The sequence below is a fragment of the Alosa alosa genome, chromosome 9 (assembly GCF_017589495.1).
Source record: "Alosa alosa isolate M-15738 ecotype Scorff River chromosome 9, AALO_Geno_1.1, whole genome shotgun sequence".
Classification (NCBI taxonomy): Eukaryota; Metazoa; Chordata; class Actinopteri; order Clupeiformes; family Clupeidae; genus Alosa; species Alosa alosa.
In genome coordinates this window covers 13,033,761-13,050,991 of record NC_063197.1, presented here as the reverse complement: position 1 = coordinate 13,050,991, position 17,231 = coordinate 13,033,761, and the positions used below count along the sequence as shown (strand labels likewise).

The 17,231-nt window shown below is 48.2% G+C and overlaps 1 protein-coding gene across 1 annotated transcript in view; it reads left to right on the top strand.

Moving 5' to 3' along the window:
- fryl (furry homolog, like) overlaps nucleotides 1-17,231 on the top strand; it is an 88,743-nt gene that overhangs the window by 55,490 nt on the left and 16,022 nt on the right. Inside the window, 21 exon segments of the mRNA XM_048252285.1 lie at nucleotides 32-200; nucleotides 403-484; nucleotides 618-730; nucleotides 1,020-1,170; nucleotides 1,373-1,476; nucleotides 1,609-1,791; nucleotides 2,428-2,620; nucleotides 3,095-3,216; nucleotides 3,546-3,733; nucleotides 4,430-4,524; nucleotides 4,779-5,077; nucleotides 5,366-5,698; nucleotides 7,193-7,461; nucleotides 7,785-7,925; nucleotides 9,915-10,115; nucleotides 10,639-10,800; nucleotides 10,967-11,041; nucleotides 11,358-11,534; nucleotides 12,535-12,735; nucleotides 14,012-14,194; nucleotides 16,651-17,093. Coding sequence (XP_048108242.1) covers nucleotides 32-200; nucleotides 403-484; nucleotides 618-730; nucleotides 1,020-1,170; nucleotides 1,373-1,476; nucleotides 1,609-1,791; nucleotides 2,428-2,620; nucleotides 3,095-3,216; nucleotides 3,546-3,733; nucleotides 4,430-4,524; nucleotides 4,779-5,077; nucleotides 5,366-5,698; nucleotides 7,193-7,461; nucleotides 7,785-7,925; nucleotides 9,915-10,115; nucleotides 10,639-10,800; nucleotides 10,967-11,041; nucleotides 11,358-11,534; nucleotides 12,535-12,735; nucleotides 14,012-14,194; nucleotides 16,651-17,093 — 3,884 coding nt within the window.

Below are 17,231 nucleotides of genomic sequence, written 5' to 3'. Positions count from 1 at the left end.
TGTGTGTGTGTGTGTGTGCGTGGCTCTCCAGGTGAAGCGTGTAGTGGTGTACCTGGGCCGGGATAAGACCATGCAGTTGCTGGAGGAGCTGATGTGTGAGCTGGAGCTCACTGACCCCGTCAGCTCGGCCATCACACACATGGACAACCCCCCTTACTACCGCATCACCTCCAGCTACAAGATCCCCTCTGTCAACTCAGGTACGGGCCTACAACTCCCACAATGCTCTAGGGTATTCCAACTCACATATTTTATATGGTCTTAAATTAATATGGTTAAGTAAGACATGATTGAATTCTAAGGTTATTTATTCAGCTCTTGTTGACTAGTAGTGTCTTTAGGGTCTGATGGGAGCTCTGTGTGTGTGTGTGTGTGTGTGTGTGCTTGCTTGCTTGCTTGCAGGAACCACATCTAGTAGCAACACCATGGTGCCAGGACAAGATCCACACCACGACAAGATAAAAGATCCCAACATGGAGGATAAGTAAGAACAAAATGCATTTTTACATCTGTGGATATCTCCTCTGTCCACACACACACACACATACACACACACACACACACATTGTTGTGGTGATGTTCTGAGTGCACTGACACTGTTTGCGTTCTCTGTGCAGTTACACCCACTTGGACATCTACAGCGGCTCGAACAGTAACCTGAACAGACAGCACCACCGGCTGGAGTCTCGCTACAGCAGCAGCTCAGGAGGCTCCTATGAAGAGGAGAAGAGTAAGATTCACACACACACACACACACACACACTTTCACACAGACTCAAATTGAAAGAGACCAATGGAATTGGAAATGCAAACAAAGAGGTTTCTGATCCTGTTTTTTTAGGTCTTCATAGCTTTGCCATTGTTCTTGGAAGTTTCCCTCAACAATCAATATTGCTCATTAACAAACTCGGAACACAGAGTCCAGAGTTCAGCTTGTTCCAGTATTCAGTCGTGGTCAGATTCGTAATCCAGTTTGGGCGAAACACACTGTCTCTTACCTGCTGACTGTGCCCCTGCAGGTGACTCCATGCCCGTCTATGCCAACTGGCGTCTGAAGGTGATGGACCACAACCGGCCGGAGCCACTGCCCTTCCCCCCAACGGGAGGCTGCTGGTCCCCGCTGGTGGACTACCTGCCCGAGACCAACACACCCGGGGTGTCTCTGCACAGGTAACACACACACACACATATATATATATACACACACTCACACTCCAGCACTGTGTGTGTATCTGTGGCTGGAGGTGAGGCAGGCTCTCAGCTTTCAAGCCAGCCCATGATTTTGTGTAAACTCTTTTTCTCTTTCTTGCCATCTTATCACTCGTCTTTCTCTCTCTCTCTCTCTCCTCTCCTCATCCCTCTCTCCCTGCAGGTGTAACATAGCTGTGATTCTGCTGACGGACCTCATCGTGGACCATGGTGTTAAAGTGGAGTGGGGCGCGTATCTCCATCTGCTGCTGCATGCCATATTCATAGGTGAGGCAGTGCTTCTCCTTGCACCAGGGGAGAGTAGCATGCATTTTTTTCATTTGCATTTTTTCAGGTAGTGTGTGTGTGTGAGAGAGACAGAGAGTGTACTCATTTGCTGGCCTTCTGTTGTCTCTTCAGGTTTTGACCACCAGCACCCAGAGGTTTATGAGCACTGCAAGCGCTTACTACTCCACCTGCTGGTCGTCCAGGGAACAAACAGTAGCGTCCAATCACTGGCCTCCATTCTGCTCCGCAACCGCGAGATCAACGACCCCAAGGTGCTCACGATCAAACCGGCCCTGCAGGAGTTCAACCTGACTGGTAAGAGTCCACTCCACTCTGGAAATGTCCTGGGGATGAATACGTGAATGCAGGAATGGATGAATTCAATTTGTTAAACTGACCATCATTTTTTACACAAGACTGATGTGTGTTTCATTTGTCTGAGCAGTCCGGCAACATTGTTGTGTTTTCAGTTTGTGATATTTGAGGCTAACACTAGAGGGCAGTGTTTGCCTACTGCTGCTTCACTCATCAGTACATTGTATGTGTATGGGATAAAGTATACAGTTCAAATAGTATTAGTCATAGGCAGTAGCATCCAATGAAATTTAATAGCAGTTTATTGCCTCACGTGTGTGTGTGTGTGTGTGTGTGTGTGTGTGTGTGTTTCCTCCTAATACACACTTACCTTGTACTTCCCTTCCCTCTACCTTCTTTTGCCACTTTCTCCTCCTACCACACTTTGACTTGTACTTTCTCATTCTCTAGTAATAGTATTGACAGATGTAGTAGTAATTCCTAGCTAATTTCTCCTCTGAATTGTAGTTATTCTCTTTTTGTAAGTCGCTTTGGATAAAAGTGCCCGTTAAATGAATAAATGTGAATGCACATGTACTACTAAATCCCTTCCTGCTCTAACCCTCTTCCTCCTTGACCTCTCCCCGGCGTCTCCAGGCGTGAGTGAGCTGGTCCCCGACTACCAGCCGTCCCCCATGACCGACTCGGGCCTGAGCTCCAGCTCCACCTCCTCCAGCATCAGCCTGGGCAGCACTGCCCTGCCCCACCTGCCCCCCGCCCTCAACGAGGTGGACCTCTCCGCCGAACAGGACCAAAGGGTCAAGGCCCTCATCGAGTTCATCACCTCCAGGTACAGGAGTCACCTGATGCGGACGCCTGTCGGGTGTCGGGCCTCTGATTCTGTTGTAAATGTTGCCAATTAAGTTGTCAATTCAATTCAATTCAATTCAATTCAATTGTTAATTCAGTTGAGTTGTGTTGTAAGTGGATTTAACCTGTCTGTGTTGTTGTTGATGCAACTGACGGCTAACCAGGGTATGGGATATGCTTGTGCTTTCATTGTTGTAATTGCTGAAAGCCCTTTTGTTTTGTTCCGTACCTGCAGCCATGTCTGACCGGATGGCGGTACTGTTGCCTTCTGTGTGTGTGTGTGTGTGTGTGCTCCAGTTTGCAGTGTCTGTGTTGGTATCAATCACTCATAATTTCATGCATGCCAGGCTGGTGTTCATCTACGGAGTGAGGTGTTCTCTGAAGTCACAGTACAGGCACAAGCCACTTCCTGTCACTAACGCTCCCATCTCTGCCCTGATTGGTTGGTTCACAGGAAGCGGGGTCCCCTCTGGAACCACGAGGATGTGTCTCCGAAGAACCCCAATATTAAGAGCGCGGACCAGCTGAGCGTGTTCCTGCGGCACGTGGTCAACGTGTTCAAACAGACGCAAGCAGGTAAGCACACAGTCTCGGTCACTAGGGTGGACATACCATTATGTCACTATTTTGCACTATTTTGACTGCACGTCCTGTAATAAACTAAGAGTTGTGTTCAGTCAGATCAATAATAAAATCAATAATAAAAGATCTTTTTTTTTTTTTTTTTTTTTTTTTTTCACACTTTGTGTGATTCTGAACATATACACATGCAGGCCTGTGTGTTTGTGTTGTAATTTTGTGTGAGTGCATGTGTGTGTAACTGTTTGTGTTTTTATTGTGTGTGTGTGTGTTTGTTTTTTTATTGTGTGTGTGTGTAACTGTTTTGTGTGTTTGTGTGTGTGCAGGGTTCCAGCTGGAGCAGCTGCTGAGTGAGGCTGCGCTGCAGACAGCTCTGTCCTGCTCGTCCCGCCACTACGCCGGACGCTCCTTCCAGATCTTCCGCGCCCTCAAGCAGCCGCTCACCGCAGCCACCCTCTCTGACGTGCTCTCACGCCTCGTGGAGACGGTGGGAGACCCGGGAGAAGAGGCTCAGGTACCACGCGCCACACACACACACACACACACACACACACACACACACACACACACACACACACACACACACACACACACACCCTCTCTGACAAGCCAGTGCAGCTGGTGGAGGCTGTGGTAGAAAAACACACACATACACGCCGATCACACATTCTCAGCTTGCTCCACCGTCTTGTGGGAGGGTTACACAAACACACACAAATACACGCACGCAGAGAGACTTCACAGAGAACATGCACCATATCAGGTTTACTGAAACCCTCCTAAGATTCATCTTCTGCTTGTTAGACACTGTTGAAGCTACAATGGAGGAGAACACACACACACACACACACACACACACTCACACTCACACTCTCTCACACACACACACACACACCCATACATGCTTGAACACACACATCCCCACTCTCCCAAGATGTGGATGATTCAAGGCTTACTGTAATGGAGGTCTGTCCAGACACTGGGGACCATTTGCTCTGATTCACCAGCCAAGTGTGTCTATTTAAGGGTCAGACTCAGTGGGCCACGGCTCCATTTGCCTCTCATTTATGGCCAGTCTAGCCCGACAGGCTCATCTCTCTCTCACTCACTCACACACACACACACACACACACACACACACACACACACACACACATTGTGTCTACATGTTTCTCTATCACTTATCACTCTTACCCTCTCTCTTTCTCAGGGCTTTGTCATAGAGTTGTTACTGACTCTGGAGGCTGGTATCGACACGCTTGCGGACACCATGAAGAACTATGACCTGCTCACTGCTCTGGCACAGTAAGACACACATCGCACACATCCACACATGTCCAAAACACACACACACCCCTAAATTATACATATAATATACTATATATGAAATTGGAAAAATTAAAATAAAAAAGAATCCTGTGTTTTTAACACAATAGATCTCGATTTCTATCATCTATCTTAAAACACACTTGTGTCGGAACATATTTTGTTCCACGTTGGTACACTTTTGTGTGAAAATATTTTGCATCACTTGCCTGATCCCTATCTGCTCTCCGTAGGCCGTCATCCCACGATCCTCTGTTGGGCACCAAGTTTGCGATCAACCGCAAGAGCACGGGTCAGCTCAACCTGAGCAGCGGCGTGGGCCTCCTGCACGGCCACTATGGCCACGCTCGCTCCAACTCGTTGCGCGCCAGCCTGCTGGGCGAGCGCAAGGGCGACCGGCGCCGCAGCAACACGCTGGACGTGGCCGAGCGGCTCGGTGGGAGCCATGGCAACCTGCCGCGCACCAGAAGCTTGTCCTCGCTGCGAGAGGGAGGAGGGGGAGGCATAGCGGGTGGAGGCGGACCTGGCACAGGTGAGGAAGACTGATGTGTCCTTTCCTGTCAACTTCCTGTTGTTTTAAAAGACTAGCTAATGCAATGTGAATGGCCCCTTCCAAAACGAGTTACTTCTGTGAACCGAACGCTGTGTCGTCCATTATCCCTTACATATTGACTTGTATGGATAGCAATCATTGTCTGTAAGTCGATACACATCTCTACACACACTTTTCACCAATGTGAACCTCACCTTTAGACCTTCACATGAACGCACACACACTCTTAACACATACGTACCAATTTCCCCCTTTTCCTCCCCCCAGGTGACCCGGCACCCCCGGCCGACCCGACCAACCTGATGGCGACGGTGTTCTGGATCGCGGCGTCGCTCCTGGAGTCGGACTACGAGTTCGAGTACCTGCTGGCGCTGCGGCTGCTCAACCGCCTGCTGGGCCAGCTGCCGCTGGAGAAGGCGGAGAGCCGCGAGCGTCTGGAGCGCGTGCAGGCCAAGCTCAAGTGGTACAGCTTCCCCGGCCTGCTGCAGCTCTTCCTCAAGGGCTTCACGTCGGCCGCCACGCTCGAGCTGACCATCCACCTGCTCAGCAAGCTCATCAGCGTGGCGCGCCACACGCTCGTGGACCCGCCGCAGGTGGCAGGTGAGGCTGGGCGCCAGGGGTCAAGGGTCGCAGGATAGAAACGGGGGATGTGTGGGTCAAAGGCTGAGTTTGAGTGTCTATGCAGTGCCAAGAGGGGATGTGGGTGAGGTGGGTATACATTTGAGAGGGTGAGTGGTGCTTGTGTGTGTGTTCCTCTACGTAGATGTAGGGTTGTGTGTATACCTTTTAGATGGATCCTTCCAGCACGTCCCACAAAATCTCTGGTATCGGTATGTAGTTAAAAAAAACACCTCATTTGTAGGCTGCACTCTACAAAACATTTGAAATAAGGTGCCACTGATGCTAAACTGGTTAATCGTCCATAGCACAGACTTTTTTAGCATTGTACAGCCTTGATGTAGGGTTGTGTGTGTGTACCTTTAGGTGGATGTAGGGTTGTGTGAGTACCTTTAGGTGGATGTAGGGTTGTGTGTGTACCTTTAGGTGGATGTAGGGTTGTGTGTGTACCTTTAGGTGGATGTAGGGTTGTGTGAGTACCCCCAGGTGGATATACTGTAGAGTTGTGTGAGTACCCTTCAGGTGGATGTAGGGTTGTGTGAGTACCCCCAGGTGGATATACTGTAGAGTTGTGTGAGTACCCTTCAGGTGGATGTAGGGTTGTTTGTGTACCCCTAAGTGGATGTATGGTTATACCTCTAGGTGAATATATTGGTTGGGTATAATGTACATTTTGGTGGGTGAGTGCCATCCTTAAACCAGAAGACTTTGACAAGATTTGGGAAAGATTCTTGAAAGATTGTAGTCTTTTGAGTAAAGTTTGAAATGGGGGCATTAGTTAAAAGACTCTTTCATGAATCTTTCCCAAATCTTTTCAAAGTCTTCTGGTGTAAAGATGCTATTAGCTGAATTGTGGGTGTAAAGGTATACATTTGCCTGTGTTTGTGTGTGTGTGCACGAGTGGGTGGATGTGTGTGTGAGTTGGGAGGTGTAGATGAAATTGATGTTGACACACATGGTGTGTGCTTGGCTAAAGTCATGCTCAAGAGATAAGAACAAGGCTCTAGCAGTGGATTTAAGTGCTTTTGGATTTAATATGACAGTATTATGGTCCTGTCTGGATCCTTATCAGGCCTAGAGTGGAGTGTGTGTGTGTGTGTGTGTGTGTGTGTGTGTGTGTGTGTATGTGTGTGTGTGTGGTGGTAGGGCTTACACTTAAAGACCAGACATTACATCAACAAATTCTCATTTGAACTCCGATGACTCTTAGTCAGCTGACCCAGGCAGATAGATGTTACCAATAATATGATCTACAATAGGATGCAAGACATATTCACATGTTAATGAAATGTATGTCTTAAATTGCTTTAGCCTCATGTTAAGGTGGTAAACCATTGACAGACATTTGACCATATCACTGATTTATAAAGTTAATAATAATAAGTTAAAAAAAATATCTATTTATGTTGTTTCTTTTCTTTTTCAATCCCGTTGGTATCACTGATTGATGTGTTCAATGCCGTCCCTTGTCGCCAGGTTTCCCTCTAAACATCCTGTGCCTGCTGCCTCACCTGGTGCAGCACTTTGACAGCCCAACGCCCTTCTGCAAGGAGACGGCGGACCGCATCGCCAAGGTGTGCGCCGAGGAGAAGTCGGCCACGCTGGCCAACCTAGCGCACATGATGAGCCTGTACTCCACGCGCAACTACTCGCGCGACAGCACCAACTGGATCAACGTGGTGTGCCGCTACCTGCACGACGCCTTCGCCGACATCACCTTTAACCTGGTCACCTACCTGGCCGAGGTGAGCTTCCTCACCTCCACCCCCAGCTGGCTGTGTGTGCTGTGATGTCACAAGGAAATGCGTCAAGTAGATGCACCTTAAGTCTAGACCAGTCAAGTGCTTGGTTATTACCCATGATCTAGATATTAATTTCAACCTGTATAAATTTTCCAAATGAGTACACAAATCCTTGAATTTGCGTAAATCCTAGAGGGAACTATGCTGAAACCTGATGGAATGCCTTACATGTGCTGGATGTGAGACAGAGCCTTGATGTGTTCTCTCTCTCTCTCTCTCTCTCTCTCTCTCTCTCTCTCTCTCTCCATTGCTCTCCCTCCCTCTAGCTTCTGGAGAAGGGGCTACCCAGCATGCAACAGTCCCTCCTGCTGATCATCTACAGCCTGCTGAGCCACATCGACCTGTCTGCTGCGCCCGTTAAGCAGTTCAATCTGGAGATCATGAAGATCATTGGCAAATACGTGCAGGTCAGACATCACTGTTGTCTGGATAGCTTTAATGTAAATGACCAAGTAGGCAAGCTTGAGTTTTGAGCTCCAACACGATCATGAGTCACCTAAACCTACATCAGCAGCTTTTGCCTCAGAATATGTTTTGCTATTGAACAAAATCAGAATGTTTGTGTAAAATCTAAGGAGAAAATGTGGATTTAGAACCAGTAGTACCCATATTTCAGTTAAAAGTCCTGGGCATCCTATCTGGCTAATGGTTTGAGCAGAATGGTATGATGACCTCCATCCTGCTCCATTCCCCGGCCAGGCTGACATGTGACAAGCGGTGGGGGGGTCAGTCTCACGAGGCAGAGAGTCAGAGACCGCCCACTGTATCACCCATTCCCCTACTCATTCATGACTGTACATTTACATGGGCACCTTTGTATGCGATTGTGTATATTTGGCCCTCTGTCTGTGTGTGTGTGTGTGTGTGTGTCACAGTGTGTGTCTGTGTCAGAAGGAGAGCATCTTCCACCAGCCTTCAGGCTCAGCTCGGAGTGACACAGTAAGCTGGTGAGGGACAGTGTGTGTGTGTGTGTGTGTGTGAGTGTGAGTGTGTGTTTTGGAACTGCCACATTATTCTGCCTCTTCTGATCTTTATGGAAGCCATTCACTGCACTGCACTGACCTCAGGCTGGCTGGAGAGGCGTTGGGGGAGGGGGGTGCCAGAAAAGGGGGAGGTGGTGTTCTTCTTTTACCTCCATTCCATCCTCCTACTCCTGCTCCCTCAGGCCAATTCTCCACTCACTGCTCTCTGACACTGGAGAGTGTGTGTGTGTGTGTGTGTGTGTGTGTATGTCTGTCTCTGTCTGTCTGTGTGCGTCCATGGGCAGCTTTGAGTGAGCAAAAGAGAGTCTGTTTATGTTGCACTATTGGGAATGCAGAGAGGCGTAAGGGCAGATTGTGTGTGTTTTTATTTGTTTTGTTTTACAAAAATCGAAGTGAGTGAGTGTGTGCGTGCTACACTTGTCTCTATTAATGTGAAGAGCCGTCTTCCTGCCCAGTCGTAGAGTGCGTTTATGCGAAGTCCTGTTTTGCTCAGGAAATTGAATCAGTTTTTCCCATACTACAGAAATCAGTGGGCGGACTGTCCCATAATTATCACCATCCGCCTACTAATACCATTACCAGCAGGAACACACATTCTGTGAGTTACATGTGCCGTTTTCATACTGTGGTGTTGTCGCTGTAGTGTTGCTGTTTTAGAAAAAAGGGTAATCGTGTTTACCAGGAACACACATTCTGTGAGTTACATGTGCCGTTTTCATACTGTGGTGCTGCAGTGTTGGTGTTTTTAGAAAAAAGGTAAAAGTGTACGAGAAACCATTCACACAGTATATAACAAGAGCTTATTAAAATCGCTCATCCACAGTTCTGTTGAGTTGATCAGCACCACCAACAGTGCTGAGGAGAAGTGATTCCAAACAGTACTGTAGTGATGCTGGTGTACTCTGACTGTGGAGCCCTTGTTACATAACTCTGGGAATCAAGCCCTCTGGACTTTTACATTGTTTGCTTTGTTAGGAAATATACTGCAAGTTGTACTTGTTCAAGATGGATAATTATTTATTTTTAGATTATGTTGTAAGTGCTTTTACAACAGCTTGTATGGTTTTTATTGTTCTATGGGAAAGCAAATCAGTGAATCAATCCAAGATGTAGTACATTTTAATTATAATTCCAATACCTACTTACTATCAAAGCCAATTATCACTGATGATTAAACAGGAAATGAAATGTAAAATTAATCAGTGCTTAAAGTTCTCAGGCACTGTGCTGTATTTCCGGTGTGGACCAGGCCTTTTATTAAATAAATAAATAAACAAACAAACACACACATATCTTTATATACATGCATACAAACATTATTGGCTTTTGCAAATGGTAGCTGGTAGCTCCAGGCACAGGACTTTGCTTTGCTGTAAGCCCTGCTAAGTGTTTTGTGTGCTCTGTGCTGTGCAGAGCCCGTACTGGAAGGAGGCCCAGAACATCTTGAAGCTGGTGGTGTCGCGCTCAGCCAGCCTGGTGGTGCCCGACGAGGTCCAGCGATCCTACAGTACCGAGTCGTCCGGCTCGCCTGAGATTGCCTTCACACGCATCTTCAACAACTCCTCCAAGGAGCTGCCTGGCAAGACGCTGGACTTCCACTTCGACATCTCAGAGGTGCTGCCACCCTGTCCTCTTCCCGTTCGTCCTTCATCCAAAGCTCTTCTCTTTGCCTTTAATCATCTGTTTTAGCCCCAAGCTCTTCTCTTTGCCTTTAATCATCTGTTTTAATCAGCTGTGGGGGGGCAGGCAAAGAGAAGGAGCAATGTCTGCCTTGATCAGACACTCATTACGATCAGATTTAGATCCTAGATGGCAGATATTTTAATTAAACATTGAGCATCTATTTGTTTGGAACTCAAAGAGCCTTTTATTTAATATAAAACCAAGTTTTGGATGTTGATGCCAAAGCAAACTTTGAATGGTTCTTCAAAACATCCATCACAGTACAAATTAGATAGCTCATCTCTGATGACTATTTGTTCATTTAACCAATTTTGGAAAAGAAAAAGTATTGAATTTGAATTTCAATATCTACAGACTTCTATAAGGTTTTGACAGCTATACTGACCCCAGACCGTCTACAGACATTTGTTGGGTTTTGACCGTCACACTGATCCATGACCTTTTCCTCCCACAGACGCCCATCATAGGGCACAAGTATGGGGACCAGCGCACGGCGGTCGGTCGTAACGGCAAACCGCAGGTCATTGCTGTGACCAGGAGCACCTCCTCCACATCTTCAGGCTCCAACTCCAACGGCCTGGTGCCTGTCAGCTGGAAGAGACCACAGCTATCTCAGGTACTGTGTGTGTGTGTGCACACGTCTGCGTGTGTCTGGGTTTTTGTTTGTGTGTGTGTGTGCATGCATGCGTGTGTAACTGTCTTTATTCAAGCACTGTGGTGTTCATATATTCTCGCTAGTGGAATATAATGAGTAATGGCCGGTCTCTTTTCTGACGTTTCAGAGGAGGACCAGAGAGAAGCTGATGAACGTCCTGTCCCTGTGTGGCCCCGAGTCAGGCCTACCCAAAAACCCCTCGGTATGACCTCACCTCACTCCTGACCTTTCACCTATAATATTTCACACACATCCATGTCCTCATGTCACCGTAACAATGATGCACAAGATGGACTTAGTGGCTCAATGCCATTAACTTTTCCAGGTTGTTTTAATCTGGCATGGAAGAGGCTGAGGGACGAAACCTTAAATTGTGTGTGTGTGTAGAACTGTGTGAATGGTGTAGGGAGAGAACTGTTGTAAGAAATGAATGTGAAATTCTGTTTATACTGTACGCACATGTTGTGCAATCAGCCTAGAATCCAGCTGATGCATTTGCTCTTTTTCCCGGCCTGCAGGTGGTGTTCTCCTCCAATGAGGATCTGGACTCAGGAGACCAGCAGACCAGTCTGATCCCCACCGTGGAGGAAGTGACGCGGGAGGAGGAAGTGCAGGCGGAGGATGCAGGAAGTGAGCAGCAGTTTGGAGTCTTCAAGGACTTTGACTTCTTGGACGTGGAGCTGGAAGATGCAGAGGTATGAACAGCCGCAGAACCTGTTGTATGTGTTAGATGGTGTTGGAGCCCTGAGCTGGCATCTTGAGCTATTCTTAGTCTCTAAAGACTGTTTTGAAAGTGATGTTTGGTTTGTAGGCTTCAGAAATCTTGGAAGAAACTCAATGTCACAGAATTTAAAAGAATAAATGAAGTTATATTTATGTATTATTAATGTTACTGAGATGGTTTGTGTGTAGGTGTGTGTTTATGTGTTTGCATGTGTATGTGTCTTAACAACTTGTCTAGTGTGTGTCTGTGTGTGTGAGAGCCTACTCTGGCACACCTCCATCTTGGTGTCGGCTGTGGTGTCTCACTCACTCTCTCACTAACTCCCTTCTTGTCTCTCCTCTTTTCTTGCCACAAGGAGCTGCAGGTAAGTTCTCCTGTATAGCACTGTGCTGTTCTGAGCCAGCGAGCCTCTCTGAGACTCTGTCACCCCTGCACTCTTTTTTTTTTTTTTTTTTTTTTACTCGTTACCCCCACAACTCTGGCCCTCACCACTTCCTGCCTTCCTGACAATCATCCTGTTTTTTTTCCATTCGCTAAATGACAGTCGCTGCAGAGGGCAGCCAGTGGAGCATGCCCTGCCCAAGTCTGTGTGATACTTCAGCAATTCATGTGCCCCCTTTTTGTTTGCTTGTGTAGAATCTGTTATGTGCTGTGTTGTGTTGTGTTCTTACGGTAGTAGTCACAGCTCTAGAGTCCCTGTGGGGATAGCCTCCATTGTGATGTTTGTGTGATAAGGCATGAAAGTCCTGGCAAGTGTGTGTGTGGTGTGCATTTTCGATTGGCTAGTCATTATTCCATATGCTCTGAAGGTAAACACTGCTGTTTAAAAGTTGATTAGAATATGCCATGAAAACACTGTATCAGCATATATGTCTGCTCTGTGGTGTTCTTCAATACACTTTGTTTTGGGGTCATTTCTCCTTCTCGGTGTATCAGTGTATGCTAACTGTGTTTCCTGTGTGTCCCTGTAGGGGGAGAGCATGGACAACTTCAACTGGGGTGTGCGGCGGCGTTCGCTGGACAGCATGGACAAGGGCGACACACCGTCGCTGCAAGAGTGCCAGTATACGGGCAGCACGCCCAGCCTCAACCTCACCAACCAGGAGGACACGGACGAGTCGTCCGAGGAGGAGGTACTGAGTGCTAGCCAGATTCTCAACCGATCCAACCTCGTAAGTTCCGCCCCCTTGGCCCTCTCCCCAACCCCCAAAAAGCCAACCAAATCCCCCTACCCCCCCACCTATCCCAACCCCTGGCTCTCTGCGGGGGTGCAGGCATGGTGTGTGAATGTGTTGCTGAGCTGAGCTGAGCTGGGACAGGCTGGGCTGAAGCCACCGCCGCTGTGCCCCACCCAAACCTCCTCACCCTCCCATCCCCCATGCAGGCGCAGCCTAGACGCTTGCTTCCGCTGGTAACGCCTCTTCACCCCCAGCCTCAGCCCTAGCTACCACCCCACGCCCTCCTCCCTTCCCCTGCGACCTCTGCCAGCAAGCTGAAGCTCCAGCTCTTCAGAGTGGCCTTTGGTGACACTCCTCTCTGCCTCTCACCCCAATCCTCTCAAATGCTCTCGTTTTTTTATTATTATTTTTTCCCCCTTGTTTCTTTCTTCGGCTGGTAAGTAGTTTCCTGTGCTTTGGGACTTTGGGACTCTTGGACCTCTCCTCTTTATATAATATAATAAACATCAATCTCTCACGTCCTGACTAATACTTTAAGAAACTCTGCCAATAGAAGTGTCATAGTAAAGGGATGATTCACCTAATAGCATGACCCGGTTCGACCCCTTGATTGTACCGAGAAGCTACCGGAATTGGGGCTTCGAGCATGACTTTCCTCCAGCATGCCCTGCTGTCATGTGGAATCTCCTCTAGCTCCTCTAACTCTTTCCTGCCTTTGCTACCAAGTGCCAGCAGCAGAGCAGGCCATCAGTGTTAGACCCGCAGGCATGCTGATGGGCCAAACGCCGCCTTGGAATGACACTCCTGCTCCTCATCCTCCACTTCCTCCTACACCACCTCTTCCTCTTTCTTTCTCCTTTGTTCCTCTGCTTGGTAGCGCACTGCGTGAGCAGGACTGAAGTGTGTTCTTTGAACTGCTGTGAATCTTAAACGACAAGAGACTGTGCTGTACTGAAGTCTTTTTAGCATGTGGCATGTTGCCTTGTTGAGAGAAGAGAATGTGGATTGAAAAAAATATATACTCTGAAGAACTGTTGTGACATTTGCTCTTGAAGTAATTTGCCAGATAACATTTAAACTAAGATACTTTAGCCAGTAACCCTGTAATTGTCCAACTTATACAGCATGTAATCTAAAACTCTCAGATCAAATCAAAACACTATCATCTGTTTCACTTTGTCTCGTTCAAGCTTCGCTATGTCTGTCTTGGACTTTTTGGACGATCACAATTTCCATGGTCAAAAACCCCTTGGTCTCTCCTTCCCCACAGCTTAATAGTGACTCTGCAACAGACGATGCCACATCCAATCACGTCGACTCGCTGCAGCAGTCCCAGGAGTCCTCCAGCAGTGTTCTGACAGAAGAGGCCACGCCCACACCACCTTTGCCCCGCCCCGACAGTCCAGCCCCTGAGACCACCCACTCCGACAGCAATAGCAGCCAGCCGCCTGAGGTGGGATCAATCGGGAATCAATATAAACTGTGGTGCACGGGTGCTTTCTAGCTTTCTCTCGACACCTTGCTATGCCTTCTCGCAATGCTCTCTCTCTTCACTGGTCTTGTTCTCCTCCTGAGTGTAATAGAGGGCTTACTCTTTCGGAGTTACCTCATACATTACTATTAAGGCTGGAGGGGAAAAGTTCCAAATGAAAGTGGCCTGGGTATCGGACCTTGTGGGACACCTTCTCTTCTTGTCTTTTGTGGCTCGATGATGTTAGTTGGGTTCTTTGTTTTTGTTAGACTGTCAATCTCTTATCCTCTTATTCTCTGTCTAGCTTGCTTTTCTGGGCTTTGCTGGGGTATTCAGCTGTTAGGGCTTGCTTGGTTGCTCGTTGTGTGATTTTTGGGGCAGAGATTGTGGTCGCAATCGACAAAACACCTCAGGCCTGCTGTGCTTGAACAAACCAGCCTGGGCCTTAAAAGTCTAGGAATCAGTTTAACTCGTGGAGAGCTTCTATTCTCATCCATGGACCAGCCAACACTTCTGTGAGTATACGCTGGAAGTTGTCAAGTGTAGCAAGAAGCACTCTTGACCCAAAATTACTGATTTTAGAAGAGACTAGACTAATCATTAGTCAAAATGGCTAAATATTAACATACTAACCTGCAATGCTCAGCGTTTTAACACCACTAAAATGTCACTGTTTAGCTGTGGTAACTCATATTGCAGACATCTGTGTTCACCATTTAATGTTTTGGTTCCCAACTTCCCATCATACAGCTTTAGCAGATCACGTTGGAAGAAAACGATCAACTGGACAAATGTGATGTTATTAAACAAGGCCTCATTAATTCAGTTGGTTGATATTTTGAGCTTTTAGCCCAATGAAACACGTTCAAAATACACAGGAATGAAAAGGTTATTATTTCCGGTTGACAGTTGCGTCAGTGGTGTTCCTGGGCACCATTCATATTGAGAATCCCCTCCCACACCCCTTGTCACCCTCCCTCCCCTCCCTTCTGCGTGTTCAGATGTCTATGAATGAAAGCTTGACTCTGAGGTATTCGCCTGAGCCTCTTCCAACCCAGCTCGGTAGCACTGGGACTGGCTCCGCCGACGCCACTGTGTCGTATCTTGAAGATCAGCCCAAGGACATCTCCTCCATCATCCTCGGCTCTTAGCGTAATGAAGCCCCGAGATGAAACCATCAATACTCTTAGTCATCCCACCCCCACCCCCCCCCCCCCCCCCCCACCCTCTCCATCCACCCTCCCTCTCTTTCTCTGTCTCTTTCTTTCTCTCTCCCCCCCTCCCTCTGTTTCTCTCCACTCATCTAATTTCTCTTCTGCTCTCACCCCCTCATCAGTATAGTGTGTGCTTAGCATACCCCCCCTCCCTCCCCCCAACCCCTTCGGAAAGCTTAAATGAAACATTTAGGCAGGGAGGGAGGGGGGATGAGCCCACTGTGTTCCGGAAACCTGGCACTGGAAGCCTTGGGGGGGGGGGTTTGGAGGGGTCCGCAGTTTATTGCTGTCCTGACGTCTCTGATACAAGCGTCATTGCTTTACTGTCCCCTCACCGTTTTTGTGAAATAAATCTCCGTTTTATGGCCGGCTGCAGTGGTCTCTCTGAAACACTGCTTATTAGTGAGTCACGCCACGCACTTCAATTAAGAAACGTTGCTGTAATGTCATTCAAGATGTGGCTCTCGTCTCGAATTGGACCGATGAATGGATCCATTGAGTGATTGATAGACACGTGTGGTACAAGGGAAGTGGGTTTAATTGGCTACGTTTCACACCAGCTTTATGGTGCAGTCGTCTTAACTGGTTTGGTTTATAACACACCTCCCAGCGAAGCCAGCCACGCCAGTAGCCACAAATCTTTTTTTTTTTTTTCTCTCTCTCTCCTCTAACAGGCTTTTCTCACCCCATGTCAGATCCTGGCGATGTCATGGTTTTATTAGCCCACAGGTGACCACTGGAGGTCTCAAGCACACAAAGCCCGCAGATTGATTCGAAGCCCCCAATTTATTGATTCTCACATTTCCCAACAGAAACGCAATCTTTGGAATGGCATATCCATCTCGTGAATTGTGATGTTTTAATGGTCCCTCTGTGATATTAAGGCCCAGCGTTATGATCAGGAGTGGTCAATCCACCCATGTATGTTTCTCCGTTAGTGTCCATACATCTTGGGTGGAATGTTCAAGAATCTGCTGTGTAAGCATTAGGGGCAGTTATGGACATATGAAAAAAGAAACGTCGGGAAAAAATTAAATGAAGTGCGTGTGCGTGCTTGACTACATGTGTTTTGTATTAAATTAATGTGATTCTGGATGCATTATTCACATGCCTACTGTATTTGCCTATTACTGCAGGGCTGAACACATGTATAGAAAATCTGACACTGTTTTGAATCTGTGTCCCCTTGTCTATTTGTGTGTGTATGTGTTTGTGTGTGTGCAGGATGCGGTGAGTGTGACTGCGGCCGACGAGCTGAGCAGCAGTGTGAGCGAGGACACGGGCTTCGGGAGCGTGCCGCCGCTGCCCTCCGACGTGACTGAGCTCTGCTGCGACTCGTCCCTGCCCGACTCCCAGGACCCCCACGACGAGCTGGACCCGGCCCCCCCTCCCCCGCCGGCCATCGACAGCCCGCCGGGGTCCCTCTGTGAGGTGGAGGAGGACGAGGGCGGGGGGCCCACCTCTCTGCCCATGCCCATAGTGCCCCTGCCAGCGCCGCCCGTCCCGGTAGCCGCGTCCCTGCCGCCGCCGGAGCTGCTGCCCGCCAACCTGGGCTCGCTAGCCGACAGCCCGGCGGGGTCGGTATGCGAGGACGATGTAACGATGGCACTGAAGGAGCTGGACGAGCGCTGCGAGGAGGAGGAGGCCGACTTCTCCAGCATGTCCAGGTAAGGAGGGCAACCATGACGACGATGCTCTGTCCAACTCCGTCACATGACGACCGAGTCAAGCGGTCAAGAGAACGTTTTGAAAGCGGGGAGTTCTGCTCAAATCAAATTAACAGTGATTTCCTGCCTACTGGTCCA